Here is a 27,984-nt window from a genome sequence, read left to right on the forward strand (position 1 = left end):
CATGTAGGAGTTCCTTCTGGAGGGGGCTGGTTCCACCTCTTTCCCCCTGGCAAGCGGAGACATTAGGTACCAGCCGGATTTTTTACTGACTGGAAAGTACAGAGCAGTTTTGTGTGTGTGGAGCTGAGAGGAGAACAGAGATGAGTATCGAAACGCTTTTGGAGGCGGCCAAGTTTTTAGAATTGCAAGCCCAGCAACAACAGAAAACACGTGGTAATGACAAATAGTTCTGTAATGTGTTTTTTTCTGTCTGCAAAGGAACAGCACGTACTGATGGAGGCTTTGTTGCGGTTCTGATATTAAAGATTTTGTCAGGTGCAGGGATGATTGCGCAGAATGAAGAGTTAACAAGTGAATCCAGATATTGTTGTGGAAATGCAGTAGAAAGCACTGTTACACTGTACACTGTTAATAGAGTGCTCCGAATTACATTGTGTTGTTAAATGAAATGCGTGTTTTCAGTATGCAGTGTATTTGCTGTTTGCTTTAACTTTATTGTAAGCTTGTATGTATTCCAAAATATACCAAATGTGTACACGCAGGAAATATTTAGCCGTTTTAAACCTTCATCTCCCTTTTTAGGTTTAACTGTGCTCACAAGGGCGGTGGCGGCTGTAGTACGTGCTGGTGCTACTTGCATTTTTACATAATGTCATTGCGGGGTGTTGTGTTGCTTCCACAATAACTACTCTTGGTTCTGGTCTCTGACTAGGCGGTATTTTTCTGTCATGAAGGGTAAATGTCTGGGCGCTGGTTTTATCGCTAAACTAAACTCGGCTTGTAAGCGAAACTTGTTTTGCACGGTGTTTGTGAGCTGCACGTTCTTGCCGCCGCCTGTAGGTGACGTGTCCATTATAGCCACGCCCATATAGTAGAACCCGCGTGGCTAAACCCCGCCTCCAGGCCACGTGCGTGCCAGACAGCACTGTTCAGAAAGTAGGCCAGCATATACTGGTGCTGGTCATAAAATTAGAATATCATGAAAAAGTTGATTTATTTCAGTAATTCCATTCAAAAAGTGAAACTTGTATATTATATTCATTCATTACACACAGACTGATATATTTCAAATGTTTATTTCTTTTAATGTTGATGATTATAACTGACAACTAATGAAAACCCCAAATTTAGTATCTCAGAAAATTAGAATATTGTGACAAGGTACAATATTGAAGACACCTGGTGCCACACTCTAATCAGCTAATTAACTCAAAACACATGCAAAGGCCTTTAAATGGTCTCTCAAACTATGGGGAAATAATCATGGGGAAGACTGCTGACTTGACAGTTGTCCAAAAGACGACCATTAATAATAAAAAATAATAATCCATTTTATTTATGGTGCCTTTCAAAACACTCAAGGACACCTTACAAAAGCAAGAAAGTAACAGACATCAGTAAACCATTAAAATCTAATAGAAAAATCAATAAAGATAAATACAATAAAATCAATACAATCTCCAAACAGTCAAATGTAATCACTATTAAACAAATATTGGGGTAGTAGTACCAATCAAGTTTGAAAGATTAGTAGTAGGCTAGCTTGAAGAGGTGAGTTTTAAGCTGGGATTTAAAAGTAGAGAAACAATCGATAGTACGAATATGGATTGGGAGGGTGTTCCAGAGTCGACAGGCGGACAGAAGGAATAGAAAGCTGGAAGGCTGAGGAAGATTTAAGAGTGCGGGTGGGATTGTAGAATTGGAGTAAATCGGAGATGTAAGAGGGTGCTAGACCATGTAGAGCTTTGAATGTGAATAACAAGATCTTAAAGTGTATGCGATAATTTACGGGGAGCCAGTGAAGCTGTCTGAGAACTGGAGTGATGTGATTAGTTGAGGGTGAGCTAGAGATAATCCGTGCAGCGGAGTTTTGGACTAGTTGGAGTTTTTGTAATGATTTATAAGGTAAGCCAAATAGGATTGAATTACAGTAGTCAATTCGGGATGTTACCAGCGCATGGACGAGAATGGCAGTACTTGTTTGACTGAGGAACGGGCATAGGCGGTTGATATTCCTTAAGTGGAAGTAGGCAGATCGTGTAATGTTATTGATGTGTGCTTTGAAAGAAAGATGACTGTCAAGAACAACACCCAGGCTTTTAACCTGGGAAGAAGGCGAAATGACGGAGTTTTCAAAGTTCAAAGTAAACGATTTGGTTTTGGCGAGAGTGGTCTTAGTTCCTACAAGGAGAATTTGGGTTTTATTTGTATTAACCATTAGGAAGTTTTTAGAGAACCAGTTTTTAGTTTCGTCTAAGCAGTCAGATAGGGTAGAAGGTGGGAAGAAGGCACCTTGCACAAGGAGGGCAAGACACAAAAGGTCATTGCTAAAGAGGCTGGCTGTTCACAGAGCTCTGTGTCCAAGCACATTAATAGAGAGGCGAAGGGAAGGAAAAGATGTGGTAGAAAAAAGTGTACAAGCAATAGGGATAACCGCACCCTGGAGAGGATTGTGAAACAAAACCCATTCAAAAATGTGGGGGAGATTCACAAAGAGTGGACTGCAGCTGGAGTCAGTGCTTCAAGAACCACCACGCACAGACATATGCAAGACATGGGTTTCAGCTGTGGCATTCCTTGTGTCAAGCCACTCTTGAACAAGAGACAGCGTCAGAAGCGTCTCGCCTGGGCTAAAGACAAAAAGGACTGGTCCAAAGTTATGTTCTCTGATGAAAGTAAATTTTGCATTACCTTTGGAAATCAAGGTCCCAGAGTCTGGAGGAAGAGAGGAGAGGTACAGAATCCACGTTGCTTGAGGTCCAGTGTAAAGTTTCCACAGTCAGTGATGGTTTGGAGTGCCATGTCATCTGCTGGTGTTGGTCCACTGTGTTTTCTGAGGTCCAAGGTCAACGCAGCCGTCTACCAGGAAGTTTAAGAGCACTTCATGCTTCCTGCTGCTGACCAACTTTATGGAGATGCAGATTTCATTTTCCAACAGGACTTGGCACCTGCACACAGTGCCAAAGCTACCAGTTTGGTTTAAGGTTTAAGGGCCATGGTATCCCCGTTCTTAATTGGCCAGCAAACTCGCCTGACCTTAACCCCATAGAAAATCTATGGGGTATTGTGAAGAGGAAGATGCGATATGCCAGACCCAACAATTCAGAAGAGCTAAAGGCCACTATCGGAGCAACCTGGGCTCTCATAACACCTGAGCAGTGCCACAGACTGATGGACTCCATGCCACGCCGCATTGCTGCAGTAATCCAGGCAAAAGGAGCCCCAACTAAGTATTGAGTGCTGTACATGCTCATACTTTTCATGTTCATACTTTTCAGTTGGCCAACATTTCTAAAAATCCTTTTTTTGTATTGGTCTTAAGTAATATTCTAATTTTCTGAGATACTGAATTTGGGGTTTTCATTAGTTGTCAGTTATAATCATCAACATTAAAAGAAAATAAACATTTGAAATATATCAGTCTGTGTGTAATGAATGAATATAATATACAAGTTTCACTTTTTGAATGGAATTACTGAAATAAATCAACTTTCATGATATTCAAATTTTATGACCAGCACCAGTATAACTCTTAAGTAAATTGTGCATTTAAAATTAACCTCATTTTCAAATGACATTTTGTAGTGCTAAATAACTGTAGTTGAATATATAATTGTACTTGAACGTTACGTAATTCTTAAATCTTTATAACCCTTCATACTAGTGGTGCCAACTATTAAACACAGTAGAAAGCTATTTCAAACACCACCAAAATGTGCTGGACAGGATACATGCCTTGGAAGTGTGACTTGTCCTGGCTAACCACCATAAGCGATGTCACTGTGAGGCATGTCATGGACAATTTTGTATCTCCTATTTACCTCACTTGCATGTCTTTGGACTGTGGGAGGAAACCGGAGGTCCCGGAGGAAACCCACACAGACACGGGAAGAACATTCAAACTCCACACAGAAAGAACCCTGGACCCGAGTATCAAACCCAGGACTTTCTTGCTGTGAAGCGACAGTGCAACGCACTTGAGCCACCATGCCGCCCAAAATAGTTATTTGCACAAGTCGTTCATATAATGTCATAGTCAACAAACGAATCAGTAATAGTAGATCAAGTGTTTTAAATTTGATTTTACAAATACATCAATCCCCTTTTCCCTGTTTTGCAAATGTATGTCCTTCCTACATGAACTCATGATCTTCACATACCTTGAATTATGAAACAGGTTTAAGGATTGGTGCAAACCACAAGATATATAACAAAGATTTAACAAGTTTATATAAGCATTCCACTTCTTCTATATAGCCTGTCTGTTAATATAACCATTTTTTGTATTGTGTCTTTGTTACATTTTCTTCTTCTTTTTTTTTTTTTTTTTAAATACTTGATCTTGTTGCACTAAAGCCCAGAAAAAATAATGGAATATTGCACAAATCAACTTTTAAATGTTGTCTCATCTAAAACTTGCACTTAGATGTTAATAAGCTGTAAAAAAAAAAACACCCAATCAGTTCTGGTTTTGGAGCATCATTCCGGTACAATAGGAGGAAAAAATATCTTAATTTGCAAGCTCTGGTAGCTTTGATTACAGCACGCATTTGCTGTGGCATCATTTCCACAAGCTTCTGCAATGTCACAACATTTATTTCTGTCCAGAGTTGCATTAATTAATAGTTGATTTGGACCACTGTGCAAAGTCTTCTCCAGCACATCCCAAAGATTCTCAATGGGGTTCAGGTCTGGACTCTGTGGTGGCCAATCCATGTGTGAAAATGATGTCGCATGCTCCCTGAACCGATGATGTTTCCCCACTGTCCTTCCACTGTTTAATAATGTGTTGGACAGTTTTTAACCCGATTTTAGTAGTTTCAGCAATCTCCTTAGATGTTTTCTCTGCTTGATGCATGCCAATAATTTGACCCTTCTGAAACAGATTAACATCTTTTCCACGACCACAGGATGTCTTTCGACATGGTTGTTTAACAAATGAGAAGCTACTCACTGCATCAGTTAGGGTTAAATAACTTGTTGCCAGCTGAAACATAATCACCCATGCAGTAATTATCCAATGGGAGGCTCTTACCTATTTGCTTAGTTAAATCCAGGTGGTGACCTTTTTTTTGGCCAGGCAGTGTATGTTTGAACTGTCAGATTGCAAGGGCATCTCCTGTGCTCAGCCCTCTTTAAGTCTTCCCACAGATTTTTAGTTGGATTCAGGTCTGGGCTCTGGCTGGGTCATTCCAGAACCTTCTCCAAATCTACTGGTGAAGCAATTCTTTAGTTGATGTGGCAGCATGATTTTTGTTGATATGGAGGTATGAGGAAATTTCTCTTTATTTTCATGTTTACCTTCTTAGCAGTGGTCTGAAGGTTTGGTGCCAAAATTGCCTGATGTTTGGAACTGTTTTTACTTCCTTCCAACTTGACCAGACCAATTTCGGTCAAAGAAAACAGACCCAAACCATAAGGCTGCCACCACCATGCTTTACTATGGGCATGGTGTTTTTTTTGGTGATGTGCAGTGTTGTTTTTGCAGCATGGTGGCTCAGTGGGTAGCCTCACTGCGAGAAGGTCATGGGTTTAATTTCCAGGTGAATGGGTCCAAGTTCTTTCTTTGTGGAATTTGTATATTTGATGTCTGTGTAGGTTTCCTGGAGCTCTGATTTTCTCCCACAGTCCAAAGACATGTAAATCGGGTAAATTGAAGATTGTCGATTTATGGACAAAATTGACCATACCGGCTGATAAATCATGTGTAACTTAATGACCTGTCTTGGATAAATGTAACCAAAGTATAAGGCATGACATAAAAATCCTAATAAATATATTGTCTTTTCATTAATTTTTTAGGAAAGTCCAGTTATTCTTGCAGACCATGGCTTTTGCTGTTATATGCAACGTAGTAAATGTGAGGAAAATCCAACTAAAAGAGCTGAACTTTAAATGGGCTCATCAGAGTCACTGTAATTGATGGCAGGTTTCACTGACTACTATTTAACATGAGCTTGAATGTGATTGGTTAATTCTTAACACAGCCACACCCCCAATTATACCAGGGTGTACACACCCATGTCCTTTTCATATAAGATTTTTACTTGCTTAATTTTGGTTTGTTTATTAGAAAAAACAGTTAGGGATCGATAAAACATTTTTTGATGAGGGTATTATAAGGAATTAATAAGTTTTCAAAAAATCTTTCAGTTTTTGTGGAACCCAAACTAAATGTTTTAGTTCTTTGATTGTGTTTCTGTAAACATCTATTTTTCATGTACAAGATGTATATATTGAATTTGACTGAATTATAATAGTTCAAGAGGCAAAATTTAACATCCAACTTCCTTGTATGAAGTTTATTTTGCATATGAACTACTACAGCATGCTCAAGTCTATGAGAGAATTGTACAGTTTGTTACATCAGCTAAGATGGTTTGTCTACATCTGTTTTATTTTACTGGGGTTTACTGACACGTCAGACTCGTTTTTATTAATTCATTGTTAGTTAGCCAGCTAAACTTGGCTATGTCTGGGCGATCTTGCCTGCGTATTATGTGTTTAGTACATAAATGTTAAAATAGTAAAAAAGTATTCAAACCTTATCAGTAGGGCTGGGCGATATATCGAGATTTTATAAAATATCGATATATTTTCATACGCGATATAAGATAAGACAATATCGCGTATATCGATATAGATGTTGCGTTCCAGTTAGATCAGACTGTTCGTCTTTCTCTTCTCCCAGTTTGTCTCTGCACATGTTCACCTGCCCCACCCCCCTCCCTCACTGAACACAACTCGCCCCGCCCCCACCGCTTCACCAGTAATTCCTGCAGGCAGCGATAGCATGGAGACGGATAAAGACGTGACAGAAGCTATCGAGGAGGAGCTGCTTACTAAAATGAAAAATAATGACTAATTTTGGAATTATTTGGAGACGGTTCGAATTCAAAGTGTCAGATGAGCAGCAGAATAATGTATTCTGTAGAGAATGCCGAAAACAAGTCCAGACAAAAGGTTCCAGCTCCGTGTACCTTCATTCGTTTTTCACTTCAGATCCCAAAGTTAAAAAACAAGAAAACGAGTCGTTATTTGTTTTAAAAACCAACACAAGGGCATGCACACGCTGACATGCACGTATTTACTTCACATTAAGTGTTGAGAAAGTAATAATAACGTAGCGGTGCGTCTCCTGTTGTTCTGACTCTTGTGTTTGTATATGTGATGTGCATATATAGATATTTGCTCTATCTGTAAAAAACAAACATTATGGGGAGTGATTTCTGTACTGGATGTTGTACGTGGTTGTGTTAGTTTATACTGGACGATCGCCCGACGTCCGAAACGTCATTTATTTATTTATCTTCTATTATAGTATTTCTTGTTGTCGGCCAATAAACAACCAAACATTATTAAATTGCATGAACTAACTCTGCAGTAAACAAGGAGCAAACAGCAATTAAACAACAAATAAAGCTGTTAAATAATAATAAAGTGCATGAAGAAGAACGCTGATTAAAATGCATTAAATGTTGTAATAGTTACAGTAACATGAACGATTAGTTCTGCCTGTATTACAGAACTGAGTTCTATACAGTAAAAGAAAATATTAATGTAAATGGTAATGTTGTGGCGACATATACATAAAATAATGTATAAAGTCCAAACATGGGGGGGTGGGGGATTAACGAGGGGTTTACTTTAACGGGGTTTTACTTTTAATGTCACACAAGCTCAGCCAGAAACCGTGTCATTCCGACATCTTCCCTACACACTCGCTCCCTGCGGCCTATAGTACACTTAACATTCTTAAAGGGCCAGACAATATATTTGTAATTCACATTACACAACAGGAGATGCCTTAGAAAACAACTGTTTTTTTTTCTTAGAATAGCTCTTTTTTTTTTTTTTTTTAAGGAAAAATAATTCTTGTGTGAAGCTTCCCCAGCATGAATATTAATAAAAGTGCCTGTAAAAAAATTGGAACATGTAGCTTTGTCTCAGAAGTGTCTTTTTGTTATTACCTTATGGGATAAAAAAATATCGAGATATATATCGTATATCGCCATTCAGAAAAAAATATCGAGATATAATTTTTGATCCATATCGCCCAGCCCTACTTATCAGTCACTGATTGTCCAGGCTTTACAGGTTTAAATAGAATGGATAAACCTAAAATTTTAATGGTAATCTATTTTCAGAACTTTCTGTTTAGGTCATTTACCAGGAATGTGAAAGTCCTTGGGTGTCACTTTAACCTGAATTTGTTTTGCCATGAACAGTTATGCATTTGGTTTTGTGAACCCAGTAATCAGGTTAACTGACTCATGGTCTCTTGACCCAGTTTGATAGTGGTCCAGTTGCACAAATAATAACATCGTCAATGTAACATCGTCAATAACATGTCAATCTCCTCGTCAATGTTCAAGATTTTCCTTGTGCATTCTGTTTCTGTAGGTGTGTTGTCATAGTAACTGGTTAGCCTTCCACCATGTGCCCAGCTTATTCAAGAAGCTTGCTCTTTGACAAACATCATGCTTGCTGATGTTTGCTGGGTGGGTGGCTTATGTTCAGCTTTTGTCATTTATGGATCAGTGGCATAGCAGAGTGTACCACATTTCTCAGTATATCCTGCCCTTCTTGCCTTAATGCCCATTTTGGCTCAACTCTTCTCAACTCTCATCTCAACTCGGGAGGCTTCAAGTTGTGCCAAGCTCAAATTTTTATTTGAAAATTCCAGAGGCCACTGTGAGCCTGGAAAAAGAATAATGCTTTATTGCTTGTGTCAGTGCCTTGACCAGACAGTAGGATTCGCTGCTGTAATGGCAAAGGGGTGATTTCCCATCTGTCCCTCCATCCCTCAGAAAAGACCAACTGTTATTTTAAGTGCCCAGCCAAACTACTGGCATTGCTAAGATTCTAACTCTTTGCAGTGATAAGCTTGTATATTAGACTGCTACACTACTATATTTAATTTCTTTTAGAGACCCATCTGGCAAAAAGATTTCTAGCACCATTTTATTGTTATGTTTTACCATCAATTTGCCCTGCAGTAATACACCCTGGACAAGTTGCCAATCTATCGCAGTGCCCCCTCCCCCTTTCGGCTGATAGCACAGCTTGCGCAATTTTACCGCTGTGTCACTTGAGTGCCTTGGACATGCAACATATCCAGTTTATGGATAGAAATGTATATGGTCACATTGTCATCTACTCAGTATTGCTCAACAGGTAAAAGAATGCTTTTAATTTCATTTCGAACTGAAAAAAGTCTGAATTTTTATCAAAGCAGGGCATATTTGCATCACTCTAATCCATCAGTACTTGGTTATGCAAGTTTTAAATACATTTTATAATATCATATTTGCCATACAAAAGCAACAAATTATTAATAATAAAGCCAGTTTGGGGTTTGAATCTTATAGCTGCTATCAGCTGGTCATGCAGCTGCACAGACATGATTGGCTAGTGTCTGGTGGGGGTATGGCTGATTTATGCATTTTAAGCTCTACATCCTACATTCAGCCACTCTTAGAATTCTGACTCCCGTTTTCTTATTGGTGTTTTTTTTTTTTAATGACTCAGCAAGCAAACAGTGTTGCATGTTGACGTTGGATTAGCCTACTAAGGCTGTAATTTTAACTTCCAGCTTAAACACGTTTTTGCTGCTTATCATGTGAATGGCTTTAACACACAGGTAAGCAGTGATATGTACCCAGCGTTGTGGTAAACAAAGTGCAAAACTTTGTTGTTCTGAAAGATTTTGTTGATTTTGGGTGTTTATATGCAACATATGTTTTTTTTCTATCTTCTTTAGAAGAGAATGAGCTTCGAAAACATCTTCGCCTTGAACAGAAGACAGGAAAGAGGAAATTAGGTGTTGCCCTCTCTATTTATACTGCACATTCCAATCATGTGACTTCAGGGAGCGAGTCAAGTCCAGATCATTATCACAGCCCTCTGTCATACATTCCCCCTCCCCCTCTTACTCCACCCTCCATTCCAATCACAGTCATCCCTATTCCTGTAGTGTCATCAAATTCAGCCGCCCCACTTACAGCCACTTGCCCAACCCTGCCTTCAAAAGATGCACACTCGCCCCGATCCCAGTATACACTTCACCAGTCAAATGGCCTCAAACCAGCCCAGTCTGTGCAGCCCTACCCCAGCTCTATCATAAGGGCTTCCCAACATGCACTTCTTCCCCAGTCAGTTTCTGCATCTACACAGGCAAGCACTGTACCCAGCTTGATTGATGATCACTGTGGTCTGGATAGCAAGAAAAGACCTGGAGGGTGAGTTCAGGGCCCAAATTATCTTCCAGACATGGGGATCAAGGGCTAAAGGGAAGGAGTGTTTACACAAGAAATGTGTTTATTACTGTCATTTTCTTCCAATTTATGACATTGTACTAATTCATTCTGGAACTGAGTACCCCTGTTTAATTTAATTACAGTTCTAGTCACGATTACGAGTACAGGAACTGTAAATGCAACTAACAATATTACAATAGTACAATGCAACAGTTCAGTAGTTTGTTTAAAAAATGTAATGGCAGTATCACAAGTTAAATCTTTTGGAATCATTTTATTTGGTTTATTTGGTTACCTACATTACTCTATTATTTTCTTTGCTTTTACTCTGCATGTGCTCCATTTCCCCAAACACTGTGGTGACCTCTGCTAGCTCCATGACACCCTTTCTGGCTTATAAGGGCTGCGTACTAGCACACGTCTCCTTCGACACCTGTAAAGCTGCAGGTCTTATCTTTACACTGAGGGTCTTAGGAACATGCTACTCCCTCTGAATTTCTCCACTACTCTTGCCAGTGCCTCGACCAGTAAGTAGGAGCCACTGTTTCAGTGGCATAGAAGTGAATTTAGCCTTTCCTTTGTTAAGACAAAATCGGTTGTGTCTGAGGTGCCAAAGACCTGGCTGGGGCCTCAGCAGAGACTAAAGCTTTAGAGTCAAGCTTCAGCAGTGGTAGGCTAGCATATTGGACATCTATACCACTCTTTTGAAGTTTGGACTCAACATCTTCCCCCTAGCTGAGCTGAACATGTAGTTATGCATGTGTGAAAAGTTTGCACATTCATACGCTTGACCATACAGAGGTTCCATAATTAGGAGCAAAGCTGTAATACTGTGATAAAAATGTCTTGTGTTGTGGGTAGTTTTTATAACAAATGGAAATTTCTCTGTCTGTATGTCTGTTTTTTAGAGCAGGGACACGGGAAGTACATAACAAGCTAGAAAAAAACAGGTGAGTGAATGTTGTCACTGGGTACTGTTTTCATAACAGTCTGAAGATTTCACTTAAGGGCACAGAAAAAAACTTCAGTTTACCAAGCTCTTAGGTTTTTGTGAACTTATTTGACATGTTATTTCTTTCAAGTCTCAATTCATGTAATGCGAGAACTGTGTTAAACTGGGTTAAACTTTAAACGACCCAGTTTGCTTTAAACTGTCACTTATCAATTTCATCACCTGATTTCTCCTTTTAGACGTGCACACTTGAAGGAATGCTTTGAGACCCTTAGGAAAAACATACCTAACGTGGATGAGAAGAAGACCTCCAACCTAAGTGTGCTAAGAAGTGCCCTGAGATACATTCAGGTAACACTGGGTTTCACTTTATGGCAATAGGTGGTAGTGTGGCTCACCATTTCTTCTAGCCATTACAGTTCTTATTATAGGATTCACCATTGCTCTACATAATATGTGACATAATGCCACAAGCACAGCATGACAGAGAACAGTATAATGTTTGACTTATATGGGTTGTGATACCAGTTATACAAGTTAGACAGACAAGGTGGCAAGATAGACAGACAGGTGAGTATGTGTTAGTGCTATGATGTACCTCAGGAAAAATAATTAGTCCACAAGGAAGTAAAAAAGTTGATTTAAAATGAAGCACCAGTGCAGTGTCTCATTTTTTGGTAATTAATATTAATAAGGTTTTAGTCACATTCTATCATTAGACAATCGAAGAGAATAAAAAATTCAATACATGCATTTAATTAATGAAGTCAGGCAGTGTTTCTTACTCTCTTGTTTTCCCACCTTCACTCTGTCATTTATGCTGTATTTGAAGCATACTAGATGTCAGAAGCATGCTACCCACATCTGTAAACACTCCACACTGTATCAGCAAATTAGCTAGCAAATGCATGTTTTTTTAAACATAAGTTTTGAAAGTTACTGTAACTTCAGCTAAAATTAGTTAGAATGCCTTTATTTGTACATACATAAGGTGTATATACTAATGTACAGATGTACAGTACAATGAAAAATGTTTTTCGCATATCCCAATTAGTTTTTTTTATTTTGGAAGCTGGGGTCAGAGCGCAGGGTCAGCCATCGTACAGTGGCCCTGGAGCAGAAAGGGTTAAGTGCCTTGTTCAAACAGTGGCTGCATGACAGAGCTGGGATTCAAACTCTTAACCTTACAGTTGACAGCCCAAAGCTCTACCCTCTAGGCTACCACTGTCCCAGTTTGATACTATAGGGCATTTGTGGTTGATGTGATTGGGTTGCCACAAATTTGTAATAGGAAAGGAATTTCAGCTCTGCCATGCAGTCACTGCTGACCCTCTCTTCTCCATGAGCGCTGTGCAAGTTTACAATACTAGACTATTCACTGGCATGCCTTTAATGTCTTGTTTACTTGTACTCTTGTACTTATTTAGTTGCTAAAATGCTCATCTGACTTGCTCATATTTAGAGGCATATAGAGAGTTAGAGCATTGCAGCAACATCAAGCTTGCGTTGTTGTAGAGAGTGGGTGGAGAATGGTGCTTGCTTCCACTTTCTGTTTAAACTAGCAGATAAATACTGTATATTGGGTGCCCTGTTAGTGGGTATGAATGTTCGGTGGTGTTGGTGTAGTGATAGTAGCAGGAAAGCATGTGCTCTGGTTTCATAATCATTGGCCTTGTCTTTACATGTCACCACTTGCATGAACTGCACTCCCCATTCTTACCATGCTGCCTTTTTGCATTGCTGGACAAATTTGCATTGCAATTATTTTTTTAATTAAAATGGATTATTTTTAATTACATTTTTTATCTGTATGTCCTGGTTTGATTAGACAAGGCATCTGTGGGCTGAATGTCTGTCTGCAGTCCTATAGTTAAAATAATTAACCTGAGCCATGCTTACAAGTACATTCCTTGTGGCACCATGTGACCTGGCCATGAGGCTTATAACACAGTTTAACTTTTTTTTTTACTAATTATACTTCTGTGTTAGCTTAGTTCAAGACGAGGTGATGCATTGTACAGTTTCTCTTGTTTGTTTTAAGCATACATTAATTACATGCAGATGTTTTTTTGTTTGTTTCTACTCCAGCACTGGTTCTGTATATAATCATTTTAAAATCAAAAGTGTTTGTGTGTAGGCTTATAAAATAGAACTTCCAGTCACAATTCTGTCTGAATTTTCTATCTGTACATAGTCTCTTCTCCCTCCCTTTCTTTCTCATTCTGATCTTTTTACATGAGTGCTGAGCACATGGCTAGCCAGGCCTCCCCCATTCCACGCCCCTCTGATCCAGTACACACCTTTAATCCAGCGTGCAGCTATGCAGAACTTTACGCAGCTAGAGTTTAGCCCAGCAGCCCAAATAAAACCTTTGACTAATTAACCCTTTGAAGCTCGCAGATTTTTTCATGGGGTTTCACATTTTGCTACAGACTTTAGTTCCTGCAAAACAGTTAATTTACACAAGGAGGGTTCTGGCAGTAGAGCTGGGTGACATTTCGTTATTTATCACACAGAGCTGGCCCTGATCAATGTGATCAACAGCTTGTTCAGCTTTCCATAAAATTGTAGTGCTCAGCAGCATTGCTCTGCACCATAACCACTCTACCAATATGGTATTGAGGTTGAATATTCTGAAGAACTTAAACGGACCCATTGCCAGTTTTATTTCGTGTGGCTGACCATGCACTTTTCCATAGAACAGGAACTATCGGGGTGAAGCTTCAGTTGCTACAAAAAGTTTTACGAAATCACCACTCTTCATATTCTTAAAAACAGTATTTAGCTAAAATGCAATGTGTAAAATTGACTAGTTAAAAAATATTGAAAAATAGAAAAATAATTATTTAGCTTTTTTGGTTCATATTGTTAAAAAAATCACATTTCCCATCTTAACGACTTTTATATTTTTACATTCTTTTAACTTTTGTTGTGCTTTTGCCAAGTGCTGAAATGTCCTTTCCATTTCGGTCATAATTCATTATCTTGCATAATAAACATGGTTCTTGTATTGTTGAAAATACAATTCAATTTTTTAGGAACTGTGTAGGTGTTGTTCATGAGAAGTTTTCAGTTACATTTTCAGCATTTAGCAGACGCTCTTATCCAAAGCGACTTATAGAAGTGATTCAACTGTAAACATTTCCCTACTCTAGTTTAAGTAGACAACAGTCCAAGGATACAAATCTGCGGAAACTCTGTTAGAACAAAGTTTTTTTTTAAATAGTAATAAATAAGAAATAAGTAAGAGCAATAGTAAGTAAACGGTAGTTCTCAGCTTAAGTGCTTAGTAAAGAGGTGAATTTTTAATCATCTTCTGAATAAATCAAGTATTTGGTGGAGGATAAGGCGAGCGAGACTAGTAGCTTGGAGGTTGTGTGGTGCAGACCGAGGTTTTATTAGTTCTCAAAGGTAATTTAAAGCAGGTCTATTTCTGGCTTTGAAGGTGAGCATCATTGTATTAAACTAAATGCAGGCAGCTACAGAAAGCCAGCGAAGAGAACGCAGCAGGGGGGTGATGTGGCAGTGTTTAGGTTGGTTGAAAACCAGGCAAGCAGCTGCATTTTGAATGCATTCTTGAAAGGTTTGGTGAGTCAGGATGCAGCACAGGGCTTCTACATGTACAACGTCTCTCTGCTGAGTCACTAAACAGCTATGTGCTCTGAAGAGCTTTACTGAGGGAGAACACAGGTCTGATTGTTCGTCTTTCTCCATTGTCATTTTTCAGGTCATCCTAGACAGTAATTACAGCTCCAGCTTACTGGGTCAAAATGACATCCTGTACGTGTTTTATTTATTTATTTTTTTGATCAAGGGAAAAAGCTGTCTGGCTGGCTGACCTACAGATGATAATGCACAAAGAGGGCAGCCCTTTATAAGCTGTAACGCTTTAGATTTTTTTCCGCTAAATTGATGCTGTGACCAAAGACTTCTTTTTCTAGTCATTATTGATAAAATGTAAAGCTGTCCAAGCTGCAGAATGACACAGCAGGAGTAATGAGATCTGTATCCTTGTCTGCACATTTTCTTTTTCTTCTGTAAATGTGAGTCATTTAAACCTCACCTCCTTCGACTCAGCTTTGACCATGTGCTTCTCATGTGCATTGCATGTTACATGTCTAATGTTGATCTTCTGCACACAACCTGTTTCACTTACATTTACCCAGATGAAGCCTCAGGCATTAAGTACAGTCACGTAAACAGCAGGAAGGACAAACGTTGTTTTCCCCATTTGTGCTGCTTTGTGATGGGAACACTTCTCCTATGTATAAAATTTAGTTTTCAACCACACCCACTGCTAACAGGTGTATAAAATCAATAAAACAAAATGAATTATATGATAACAATTTTGTGGAAACAGTTTAGGGAAGGTTCTTTTCTGTTCCAGCATGACAGTTTTACTGTGTACAAAGCAAGGTCTGTAAGACAGTTTGATATGTTTAATTTGGAAAATCTCATTTGACCTGCACAGAGACCTGACATTCACTCCTTTAAACACCATTGGAATGAATTGGAAGGTCATTTGGTTGCAAATACCCATTATATTGGAAAACGAAGACCAAGAGGCTTACAGTCTGGTGTCTAAATTCCTTTGGTCATAAAGTGTATACTTAGGGGATTCACTTTCATTTAGCTATAGAAGTAAGGTCTGACACAGATGCTGGACAGTAAGGCCTTCTTACAGTCCGTGTTGCAGTTCATTATAAGTTTTGATGGCTAGGGATGGTTGACGCTTTAATGGCAGTTAGGATCTTCTATGACAAAGCTGCTGAGCCACTGCTTCAGCAGTAAGATTTGTTTTCAGCTGAAACAACAGGGTGTAGCCCAAACTATTAAAACAGTCCCAGGTCAGTATTTCTCCTCTGTTAGCATCTTACTAAGCATTTAAACTAAAGGTGGTCTCCATTCTCCTGGCACAGCAATGCCAGATTAGTTCATCCGATTGTGACTTATTAATAAATACATTTAATCTGCTTTATCTGCAGTGGGATTTGCAATAACTCAACCAGCACATGACATTGCACATGGTCATTTTGAAAACTTAATCCATATTGTTCATTGACAAAAGTTGATTTTTATACTACACACTTGATGGTTCCGTTTTATAAGCTTGTGTGGCCTACCACTTTCCAAAAAGCTGTTTATTTACAGTACCTACAGTTGAACTGGGGGAAGTCTAGCAGGGCACACATCCAATACATTTTAACTAGAGAAAGTTATTTGTTGCGAGGAATATTGTTAAGTTAACCAGATTTACTAGTTAGACATTTGGCTATATATTTTAAATTGTGGATACGTTTACATTTTTGAAATTTAGTAGACACTTTTATCCAAAGTGACTTACAGTACTGTGACAGTATATTGTCTAAGCCAGTGGTTCTCAAACTGTGGTACGTGAAGCAGCACGAGGTGGTACGCCAGATAATCTCGGAAAAGTAATTACATGCACCGAAAAAATTTATAATTTTATAATTATGAATAAAAAAAAATCATATGAAACAAATTGTGTAAATTACTAATAAAATCTGTTTCAAAGTTCTTATAATTCTGTTTTAATAAAATCAGTTTAATGAAAACAAATTGTATTAAAACTAATGTGTTTTTAAAAATATTCTGTACTTCATTACGTCTATACTTCACGTTCGCGGTTTCCATCTCGGAATTTCCGAAACGTTATCAGTAAAGTTATCAGTAGGTCTCTCACTTTTATCAGAGACAGATCTGCATTTGAAGCTCACTGATCTCGTTCCTGACATCACAAGGCTACTCCGCTAAACAGGCGCACTCACTGAAATGGTCAGTGGTAACTGCATATATACTAGTGATGAGTCGTTCGCGAACGATCCGATTCTATTGAACGGATCTTTGAAATGAACGAAAGGAACCGAGTCTTTTATTTCTGAGCAGTTCTTATCGGCTGTAATCCACCCATTCTGCTTCGCATCAGTAGAGGGAATTAATCATAACTCGTAATAAGAGCTGTTTATTGTCGAAATTCAAATCCGAAATCACTTTCAGTATCGCGGAGAGCAAGCGAGACACACACACACACACACACACAGAGAGCTAGTAGTATAATGACAAATAATTGAGAAATAAACTATAAACTTGTTTAATTGTGTTAAATACAAGAGAGGATTTTTCTGAAACTTAATGCAATGTAACCACAGTCTGTCTCTTCTCTGTAGTTTTATTCCTTTTAAAATAAATCTTTTTTTCTCATGTAAGTGTTATTTGAATTATGCCTACATTTAAGGCAAAGTAGCAAAATGTTATATTAATATCGGGGGTGTCTTATAGTTTACCCAGTAGCGCCTCCCGAAGAACGAAGAGCCATTTTTTTGAACGGCTCTTTAAAAGGAACCGAGCCAAAAGATCCGACTTCCTTCAAGAAGCCATAATTCCCATCACTAATATATATATACACACACACCTAATTAATGTGTGCCATATGTGGTTCTGAGATGAGAAACATAGGTGGTACTTGGAAGTTTTGGTTTGATAATGGGTGGTACTTGGTCTAAAAAGTTTGAGAACCACTGAGCTAGGTGGATTTGACTTTGACAAACAATTCCAGACAGGTTAAATTCTTCTGAACATTTTGTGTAATATATACTATGTAATTATATTTTAAGTAATCTATGTTTTTTTAGTTTAGGGTACTTGTTAGGGTAAAAAAAAGTAAATAAGTCAGTCCAATATATGAGTGTTCAGGCTGTGTTTCATAAAACTAAAAGAATGTAAAACTAATTGTTTTACATTTGCATTACTAAACTAGCTCTAGTTTTGGGTTTTCAATACACTGCTTTACCATAATAGACCAGAGGTAAACACACTCAATCAGTGTAGGAAAAGACTTACAGCTGCTACAGTGCCCTGTTGCTGCATGTTCCTAGCTTTAAGGTTTTAGGTCTTAGTGTTCTTTAAGGTTAGTTATTCTGTTATGAATATCTGATGTGTTTGTCCTCATTGTCAGATTTGTTGGGCTTTAAATTTGCTTTGCGGTAAAAAGTAATCCTTATTATCTACTGCAGAAGGAAACAATGTTACACCCACCAGAATATCATGCAACAAGTAGTTGATTTGCATTGTGAACATGTCTGTGCTAAACTGATGAGCTCAGCAACTTTGCAGCTAGTGTAGCATTACGTTGTTATTGTGCAGAACACATTTTGTAGGAAAAAAACCTGTGATCATCACATTAAGTTTGGTTGTAGTCTGCAGCTTAACACTTTTTTTCTTGTCCAGATACCCAGTTACCAGGGAGAATGCGCCATTTTTTTAAGTGTTGCCCAGACAACAGCAATAAATTCAATGATCCTTCACTGTTAGCCCGGACTTTATATTTAATCAAACATTTTTAGTACAACTTACATAAATTATTTAAGTTATTATTAATCATTTGAGTACACATTTAAATGTGCTAAAAGATTTAAGTTTACTAAACAAAAAAAATACTTTTCTATCAGATTAACTTAAAAAAGTTAAGTTAAGGTAATTAAACAGAAAAACGCCCCCATTTACGTGTAAGTCCGCCTTTTTTCAGCTTGCTGTTGGTGAATCAGGCAAAAATGATTTTCTTGTGTTCGGGTAGCCATTTGTTTTAACTTTTGTAACCTGTTGTTGCAAATTACTTTTTACTTTTCATTTAAGGCTTTTTGCAAAAGTAAACTTGTCTTTTGTGAAGTGGAACCTTTGTTAAACTAAATGGACAAACATTTTCTTCCTCATTATGCTATTTTTGAGTAGCATGTACACCAGTCTGATGGGACTTTTTCATCTTCCGTCCAATTTTGGTAAGTGTTGTACTTTACTTAACAATTTTGTTTAAAATAAATGATCTTAATGTTGACACTAAATAAATAATCAAACAGCGCTGCTTTATTTGCCGTGTTTAGGCTACATGCTAGCATGCTAGCCTTCATACGAAGCAAAGAGTGTGCTGGCTTGCTTTATTTTAATCCTTAAATGAATGGTATTAATGTTGATATTAATACTTCTGTTTCTTTGTTTTGTTTTAGAGAGCTGCAGCCAAACATTAAGAAATCAGCTCACTGTGAAACTGACGACAGGTTCATGGTTACTGTGAAGAGCTGTTTGTGTTTCATCAAAACTTTATATACAGCTTGTACAGTTTTTAAGATGTTTTCTTGATATGTTGTATTTTAAGTAAATACTTCTGAAGTGAAATAAAGAAAAACAATTTTATAATTCTGTCTGTTTTTCTATAAACATTTGTAATTGATATTTAAAATGTAATTAACATGAAAACTAAGAAGAAATCAATATTTTTGTCCATTGAGCTCAAGATAATAAGTAGAATTATTGGGAAAAGCAGTTGGTATAACCAAAAAAACGTTTAATCAACTTGCCTTTTAGGTGTAATAACTTAATGTTTTAAGTTATGCTAACTCAAGTTTTCATTATACATTACTTAACTTTTTTAAGGCAACCGGTTTCCTAAAAATTTTTTAAGTAGATTGAACTTATCCGGGCTTACAGTGTTGGGGAAATGTGTCCTAACTGGTCTGTAGTCATATGTATTTGCAGACAGTGATAAAGCAAGTTTAGTACAACCATTGTTTTACTGTTAACACTTAACACAGTGTATGCTTACAATGGATCACGTTCAATAATTAAACCACTTAAATGGGGTTTTTAAATAAGTCAGTCCAGCATATAATGTGACGCAAGCTCCTTATACTTATTAAATAAAATAAAAAGAGTTATGTTTAGGGTTGGCAACTTTCAGAACTGGAAATAAGAAACACCCTAGGCTGGCAGGTTGGCGGAAGGCATAGGGTGGGGGTTGGTTTGGCGGGTGTTTACACCTATAAAAAATATTATGGGTCTTACACCGTCATAGGAACATTATCAAAATGTTTAATATAGGCTGTTTAACATATATTATTTTCGCTCTTTATAATAATAAATCAGAACCATATTTTAGGCAAAACAACATGCATAAAGAACATCATGTAACATTTTTCTCAATAGTGCAAACTATTGCATATTTCACTTTTTTTTTTAAATTAAACAAACCTGGTGTTACAAAAAATGCTGAACATTTCTCACACTTTTTCTTAAATACTTGGGGTTTTTTTTGGTCTTGTTTAGTTTGTGGATTACAGTTTGCAATGTTTGAAATAAACTCAACTGTGTGTCATCTTTTGCTGGCAGGTTACTTTTTTGTATTATATTTTGTTAGAATTTCATATCACATGTTCACTGTCAATTTGATATTTTCTTCCACAAAGTAATTTTAGTGAACCAAACTAGATTTCTTCTTAGGGTAATTTTGCTGTAGTTCAGCTTCTTCGAGTGTGGAAATCTCAGTCTAATCTGCAGCTTTTTTCTCCCTTTGATAAAAATACGGAATAAAGTGCGTCAATACGGAACACCACGTTTCCAAATAAGGAACGATTCCGTATTTTATGGGACGGTTGGCAAACCCTAGTTATGTTGTGAATTGGTAGTAATGTAGAACAGCTATATGAACATAAACACCACAAACAAAACCAGTTAAGCATCATGAATGTGGATTATGAACAGTAATCGACAGCAAACCTTTCAAGTGATGATGTCAGTATAATGAAGCGTTTCTTGACGATTTAAGTGGTAATTATACTTATTAGAATCAGTGTTTTATCTTTATACATGAATATAATAAAAAAAAATATCCAAATCATTTTTGTAAACAAAATCTACATGTGCAAAGTTTAACATGCAGTTAGACTCCATACTGACACAAAACTGCAAACTTCTTCTGTTTGTGATTTTAATTGTCAGTAGCTGTGGCATTCATGATTTAAATGATTGTATTTCCTCTTTTAGCTGCACCTGTATTTTGTTTTGGGAGTCGCATGGGATCATTCTGGTCTGCATACCTGATTTCAGTTTTTACATCTGATACCCTTACTGATGCAATCCTTTCTATTTTTATCCAAGTGCACCACAACGGCTAGGCTGTTTGGCCAAGCCCCTGCCTCAGAAACCAGTCATGTCTGTGTAGGTGCCCAACTGGCCAGTAGTGGGCTAGCATATTTTACTCCTGCACCACCCAAGCGCCCAATTTAAGTAACATAAATGCATACTTTTTTTATTTGGGTTAGAACAGCACTAGTGAGTCTCATCGCCACAGTTATATTAGTTTTAAAATCTGACAAGATTAATTTTGGCGTTCTCCACAAAGCTACTCATAACATTATTTATTATGTTCCTTCTTCGCTACGAATGCCTTTGCAGCTCCAGTTGAATTATGGGATAGATTATCGGACCATAAGTGTGCATCGTTTGCATACTCAATAGCTGCCCATGCAGTAGGTCATTCGGGTGCTTTTCACGTACAGTTTAATGTATACTACATATTTGGACATACTAACTGCTCTCGCATACTGCGTTCGCGTACTGTTCAGTATGGAAGTATGCGATTTCAGACGCAGCCACTGACTTCTTTATCTGGTTAATTAACATTCCGAGGTCTTACGTAAGTCTTTTTAATAACAATCCAATCCAGCTAAACTAGCCTAATTGGGCTTAATTAGCAGGTTCTTTACCTGTAGGATTGTATAAAGAAAAGGACAAGGAACTGTGTGTAATTGAAAGACTTTGTAACACCACTCGCGATTATGAAATGAGAACATGCTGTGTATGTAAATGTGTAAAGAATGGATTTAGGCTGTACACTGTATGCATTGGTCCTGTGAAAGTGACTGTTTAAAGACCTTTAATGGTTACTGAACTCCACAATATTATTACTTTATTTACCTTTAGGAGATTTTTTCATTAAAGGTTGTTTTTTGTTGCTAGAATTAAATAGAAAAAAGGAAATGGAATGTTTATGTCCTGAAGTCTCACTTAAATATTAAGTGCAAATGTTTTACCGCATGTTTGAAAAAAAGGAAGTTATATTAAAATATTTAAAATTCAAAATATACGTAGTATGAATCGTGGTGCTGGGTTGTCCCTATTTGACTTCAACAGCTGATACCAGACTTTTGGAATGAAATCTTGAATGTTGAGGCTTTGTTTGCCTATTTGGCATAATTTTTTAAAGTGTCTTTGAGGTTAAAAAAATAATATTAAATGCGTAAGAGTCAGAGTCAGAGAGATTGTATTGTCATTTCAGCTACATACAAGTACATATTGAAACGAAACAGCGTTCCTCTAGGATCACAGTGTAAAAAGTGCAAGACAAAACAGTGTAAATACAAAACAGTGTAAATACAACAATAAAAAATCCTATAATAAGTAACTACAAAAGATATTCCTAATTATCCCTAATCTAAACAAGTAATTAGAAGACAGGACTAAAGACAAGTGTTAGTACATGATGGTGAATAGATGGTACAATGGTTCATGAGGTAGTGACATGTTGTACATTAGCAGCGTAAAATTGGCAATGGAGATAAGGTGCCTAAAAAGTAAATAAGGTGCAAAAATACAAAAAGACTTTTCAGTATTTGAATAAACAGGTAAAAACAGACTAACATAGTCAATACAGTTCAGCAGAAAATTTTCGGAGGAAATTGTTATAGTACTGAGTTGAGGAGTCTGATTGCTTGTGGGATAAAACTGTTACACAGTCTGGTTGTGTTAGTCCGGATGCTGCGGTATCGTCTCCCAGATGCGAGCAGAGTAAAAAGTCCATGTGATGGATGGGTTGGATCGTCCACAATGCTTAGAGCTTTGCGGATGCAGCGGGTGTTAAAAATGTCAGTGAGAGATGGAAGAGCGACCCCGATGATCTTTTCAGCTGTCCTCACTACTCGCTGGAGAGTCCTGCGGTCCGACGCAGTACAATTTCCGAACCAGACAGTGATGTAGCCGCTCAGGATGCTCTCGATTGTTCCTCTGTAGAACGTGGTGAGAATGGGGGGTGGCAGATGAGCTTTCCTCAGTCTTCTCAAAAAGTAGACTTGATTGTGTCCAGATGAGTTTGAGATGTTACAAATAGACGAGAGAGAGAGTAAGAAATATTACGCACTGGGTTTCAAATAAAAAATAAAGGAACGCAACCAATTTCAAATCATTTTGCAGTTATAATTACTGTCATAACATGGATGTAAAACCATCACACTAGGCAGAGTTCAAATTTTTCCTTGGTTTTTGTATTGCGTGCAAGCATGTTTTGTGTACAGATACTGCAAACTCTATCTATCTATTTGAAAGCTGGTTAAGGCTTTGCTAAGTGTGCTTACTACCTGCATAAAGTGTCAGCTGACCAAGCTGGGAAATTGGGTCACCAAGGCACATCCCTGTGTTTAATATATGCCCACCCACTCTTCCTCATGCCCTCTATGTGACTACTACTATTGTTGACAAAACTGGGAATGGTATGTGCTAGTGTATGCTTGGGAAAGAGGAGGTAGAGTCATGGTCCTCAGACTGTGTTAGTAAGCTGGGGGTCCCTGACTCAGTGTTTTCTCTCCAGATGTCCACCTACAATTGGATAAGCTGGCTTTCCACAAGCTCCACCTTCGGCACTGCCCTAGCCCGTTTACTCATGCAGGGTAAGCATGACTGCTTCCTTACCAGAAGTGAGCAAGGCGAGCGTGTGCTGAGTTGTGTGCTGCCAGAATGTTGAGTAAAAACCAGGAATGGAAGGGATTAGTGAAAATGTACGAATGATGGAGGACATGCAACTTACATACATGACCCTGTTTATTCTAGGTTCTTTGATTTTTAGAAAATGAGTGTCAATGAGGCTATCAGTCATCTAGGTATTTTCAGAATAGGGTAGCTGGTTATGGGACCTGGACTGCTTACATTCAGGTTTATGAAGGACTAAGACAGAGCTGTGTAAGGAATGGACTTGGACTCCAGTGACCTGTTTGCTTCTGTAGAACACCAGGAACTTTATCTAATAGTAACAGGCTTAAGTTGTTGTTTTTACAGAACGCTCAAAACAGTGTTTGACCTGAGTGCTGTCTTTGTAGTTTTGGAGCAGGTAAAATGCTTACCATACTGATTGGCTATCAGACAAAGGAGTTACATTGTTCATTTGATAACTGTGATTAAATTCACTCTTTAAACCTGCATGTTATGTGCATATCTTCCCCCGCCTTTGTTTTTAGAAGTGCCTCAGTTCTCTGTGGCATGTAGCCAACAAAATGTTGGAAATAATACTTTAGAAATTTGTTCTAATTTAACATAACTCCATTATATACACCAATTAGGCATAACATTATGACCACCTCTTTGTTTCTACACTCACTGTCCATTTTATCAGCTCCACTTACCATATAGAAGCACTTTGTAGTTCTACAATTACTGACTGTAGTCCATCTATTTCTCTACATATTTTTTTAGCCTGCTTTCACCCTGTTCTTCAATGGTCAGGACCCCCACATGACCACCACATAGCAGGTGGTGGGTCATTCTTAGCACTGCAGTGACACTGACATGGTGGTGGTGTGTTAGCGTGTGTTGTGCTGGTATGAGTGGATAAGACACAGCAATGCTGATGGAGTTTTTAAACACCTCACTGTCACTGCTGGACTGAGAATAGTCCACCAACCAAAATGATCCAGTCAACAGCGCCCCATGGGCAGCGTCCTGTGACCACTGATGAAGGTCTAGAAGATGACCAACTCAAACAGCAGCAATAGATGAGTGATCGTCTCTGACATAACATCTACAAAGTGGACCAACTAGGTAGGGGTATCTAAGAGAGAGAGTGGACAGTGAGTGGACACAGTATTTAAAAACTCCAGCAGCGCTGCTGTGTCTGATCCACTCATAACAGCACAACACACACTAACACCACCACCATGTCATTGTAACTGCAGTGCTGAGAATGATCCACCACCTAAATAATACCTGCTCTGTGGTGGCTGTTCTTATACACCCCAAAGGTGCTCTGAACTCCTGTTCATTCATGGACCATTGGCAGCGCTCAAGTGAAAAGTTGCTCACTGCCTTTTACTTTTTTAGAATGAATGTTGATAGAAATTATGCTGATTTGAACTACTGATTGGTTAAAAATGATTAGGGTTTGTTTTATTTATGCCATATTTATGTTTGGTTTATTTATTTATGACACTGTGAACATGTGAAGTACTACTGACCAATAATAAGTGCACTAGAGGTTTGACAGTAGTCATTGGGTTTGTGTGATTGTAAGAGTACCCCCCCCCCCCCCCCCCCCCTTCCATTGGTCAGATTGTATTGTATCAGACACACCATCCACAATTACTTTATTTGTGATTGGTCTTTAGGATTTCCACAGTATTACATGTAGGTTCATATTGATTTGTATTTATTTTAATGACAGTTGTTTTTAAATGCAGGTCCCGGGTTGCTTAGCTTTTGTTAAATGCTATATTTTCAAAATGCTTTTTTTATATTTGTTCTATTGTATTGTTCTGTTGCATAAATTTTTTGTCTTGTGTTTTGGCAAATTTGGCAAAAATGAACGTAGTAAAATGTGTGATGTTTAAAACAAACATGCTTACAAGAATTGTGATTTACACCCCTCCTCCCCAATCCTGTTGTGTTTTCTCTGTGTATTTACTTCTCCTTTTTTCTTTTGGGCAGACTCTAAAAAGAAAAGAGAAGGACTATGAGCACGAAATGGAACGGCTGGCCCGGGAGAAAATCTCCACACAACAGAGACTGGCTGAGCTGAAAAACGATCTCAGCCAGCGGTTGGACATGATAGAAATTGAGCGCCTAGTGCGCCAGACTGTTCAGCCTGAAGAAGACCAGGCGTCCACTTCCACAGCTTCTGGTAACACTTCTTATTCTGGCATCAGAAATTCAACAATGATTGCTCTTCTCAGTAGTTAATTAACATGTTTTTTTAATCTGTTTGCCTCCCACAGAAGGTGAAGATAACTTGGACGAGGATGTTGAAGAGGAGGGTGCATTGACCTTGCCTTGCTTTTTATCCAGAGTGCCTCACTCACTGCAGCCAGAGCACAGCAACTCCTCGATGGCGCCATCTGTACTCCACCACATCTCTGTCTCTTCTCAATCCCATAATAACCCTGCACCACCTGTTAATACAGCCCCTGCCTTGGCCCCCTCCCAATCCTCCTCTTCTTCGCTGCCTCTGACTCCTGCAGCAGTGTCCCATCAGCCCCAGGCTGTAGTGGCGCCAAAGAGCCTGGCATACGGGCACATAGTGGCCACACCAAGCATCCCACAAACTGTGATCACTCATGCTGCTTCACATGCCTCAGTCATTCAGGCTGTTAATCATGTGACCCAGACGGGTCCCAATCACATAGCCCATTTAGTCCCCTCCTCTTCTTCTACCACTTCCCATAGCACTGTGCAACTGGCAGCTGGACCTCAGACCATTGGGCACATCACAGTGCACCCGGTGGCACATCTTCCTGCACTTTACCCACAGCCTGTCACCATCGGTCACACACTCTCACAAAGCCAGTCAAATGGCACCTCTGCACTACCCAAACAGACTCCTGTTGGACACCAAGTACTCACCCACCATCCACAGTTGGTGGGCCAGACTGTCCTTAACCCAGTTACTATGGTAACCATGCCCTCCTTTCCTATCAGCACTCTAAAACTGGCATAAATCAGCAGGCCCTATGTGGCAGACTGTCAGTCGCAAACATCATTACAACAGATATATTACTTTTACCCCCATCCCAAAAAACATTTATAAAGAGTCTAAGACAAAGGTCTATCTGAATTTATGACTAAAGCTACATAATTATATTGAACAGACAAACTAAAGATTTTGTACGACAAAAAATATGTGCTTATACATTTTTTATTGGTGACTCAAAGAAAAACAAATAAAAACAAACAAATTCAATTCAAAGAATGAACAAAATTTAAATATAAAAAGTGAACAAAATAAAACCAGTAGTACAAAATTATTTTTAGTGTTGATTAGAAGTGTTAACTGTAGTCCCCTTGCCTTGAGTTCAAATCCCACTGATGCCATGTGAATCTATGTGGGCCTTTTGACAAATATGGCATTCCAGTTAGAGCAACACTAACCCATTATGTATGTTTATTAGCTTTTGTGTCTGGAATATTGCAGCACTCTTTGCCATGTGTGTTTATCCCTGAGAAGCACTTCAAAAAGATGTTGGACTCACTTGCCATGTCTCAGAGGACATGATCCTTTTATTTTAGATACAGCAGTCATGCCGCTTGTCAAATAATGCTCTTGTCACATGCTATACACTTGTATGTTAATACATTGTCTATGTGCCAGGCACAAACCTTCACAAGTCAGTTTTTGACACTTGCCTAACGTGACTTTTATATTAAAACACAACAATATTCAGTATTCAGCCTAAGCCCATAATCGAACTTCACATGGGCTATATTTTAACCTGAAATTCCACAACAGCAGCAGAAGCACTACTGCAAACATTGAGAAAGTACTGCAGGCTGTTGGACTAAAGTCAAACCTTTATGAAATATTTGAATTTATAAATTCATAAAAATATTTTTTTTGAAAAATATAAATACTAATACTACTGTAATACTAATGTAAATACTTGCGTTTAAGTGCATGCCAAATTTAATGACAGGTGACGACAGGTTTTGGCACTGGAGAAAATTAAAACAGAAGCTCATACTTCCTACGGTGTCAATACTCAAGTATCAAACTGCCCTTTATGACTCAATTGGATGAAATAAATTTAAAGACAACATTTAGAGGAAGACATAACAATAATGATATGACCTAGTGCTCAGGTCTGGTGTGTACAATTTACTGTAGAAGTAGCGTGCTATGTCAGGATGGTGTCTATAGAATGAATGACTGCTGTCATTAATAAAGTCGAA

At 38.2% G+C, this 27,984-nt stretch overlaps 1 protein-coding gene across 1 annotated transcript; it reads left to right on the forward strand.

The window, feature by feature from the left end:
- Positions 1-23: 23 nt before the first annotated feature.
- On the forward strand, positions 24-27,979 carry mnta (MAX network transcriptional repressor a). The gene is made up of 6 exons (XM_063017097.1): positions 24-213; positions 9,764-10,241; positions 11,168-11,209; positions 11,451-11,562; positions 25,750-25,942; positions 26,037-27,979. The coding sequence occupies exons 1-6, from the start codon at positions 141-143 to the stop codon at positions 26,753-26,755; spliced, it is 1,617 nt and encodes a 538-aa protein (XP_062873167.1). The 5' UTR covers positions 24-140; the 3' UTR covers positions 26,756-27,979.
- The last annotated feature ends 5 nt before the right edge of the window (positions 27,980-27,984 follow it).

The sequence above is a fragment of the Trichomycterus rosablanca genome, chromosome 20 (assembly GCF_030014385.1).
Source record: "Trichomycterus rosablanca isolate fTriRos1 chromosome 20, fTriRos1.hap1, whole genome shotgun sequence".
NCBI classification, from domain to species: domain Eukaryota; kingdom Metazoa; phylum Chordata; class Actinopteri; order Siluriformes; family Trichomycteridae; genus Trichomycterus; species Trichomycterus rosablanca.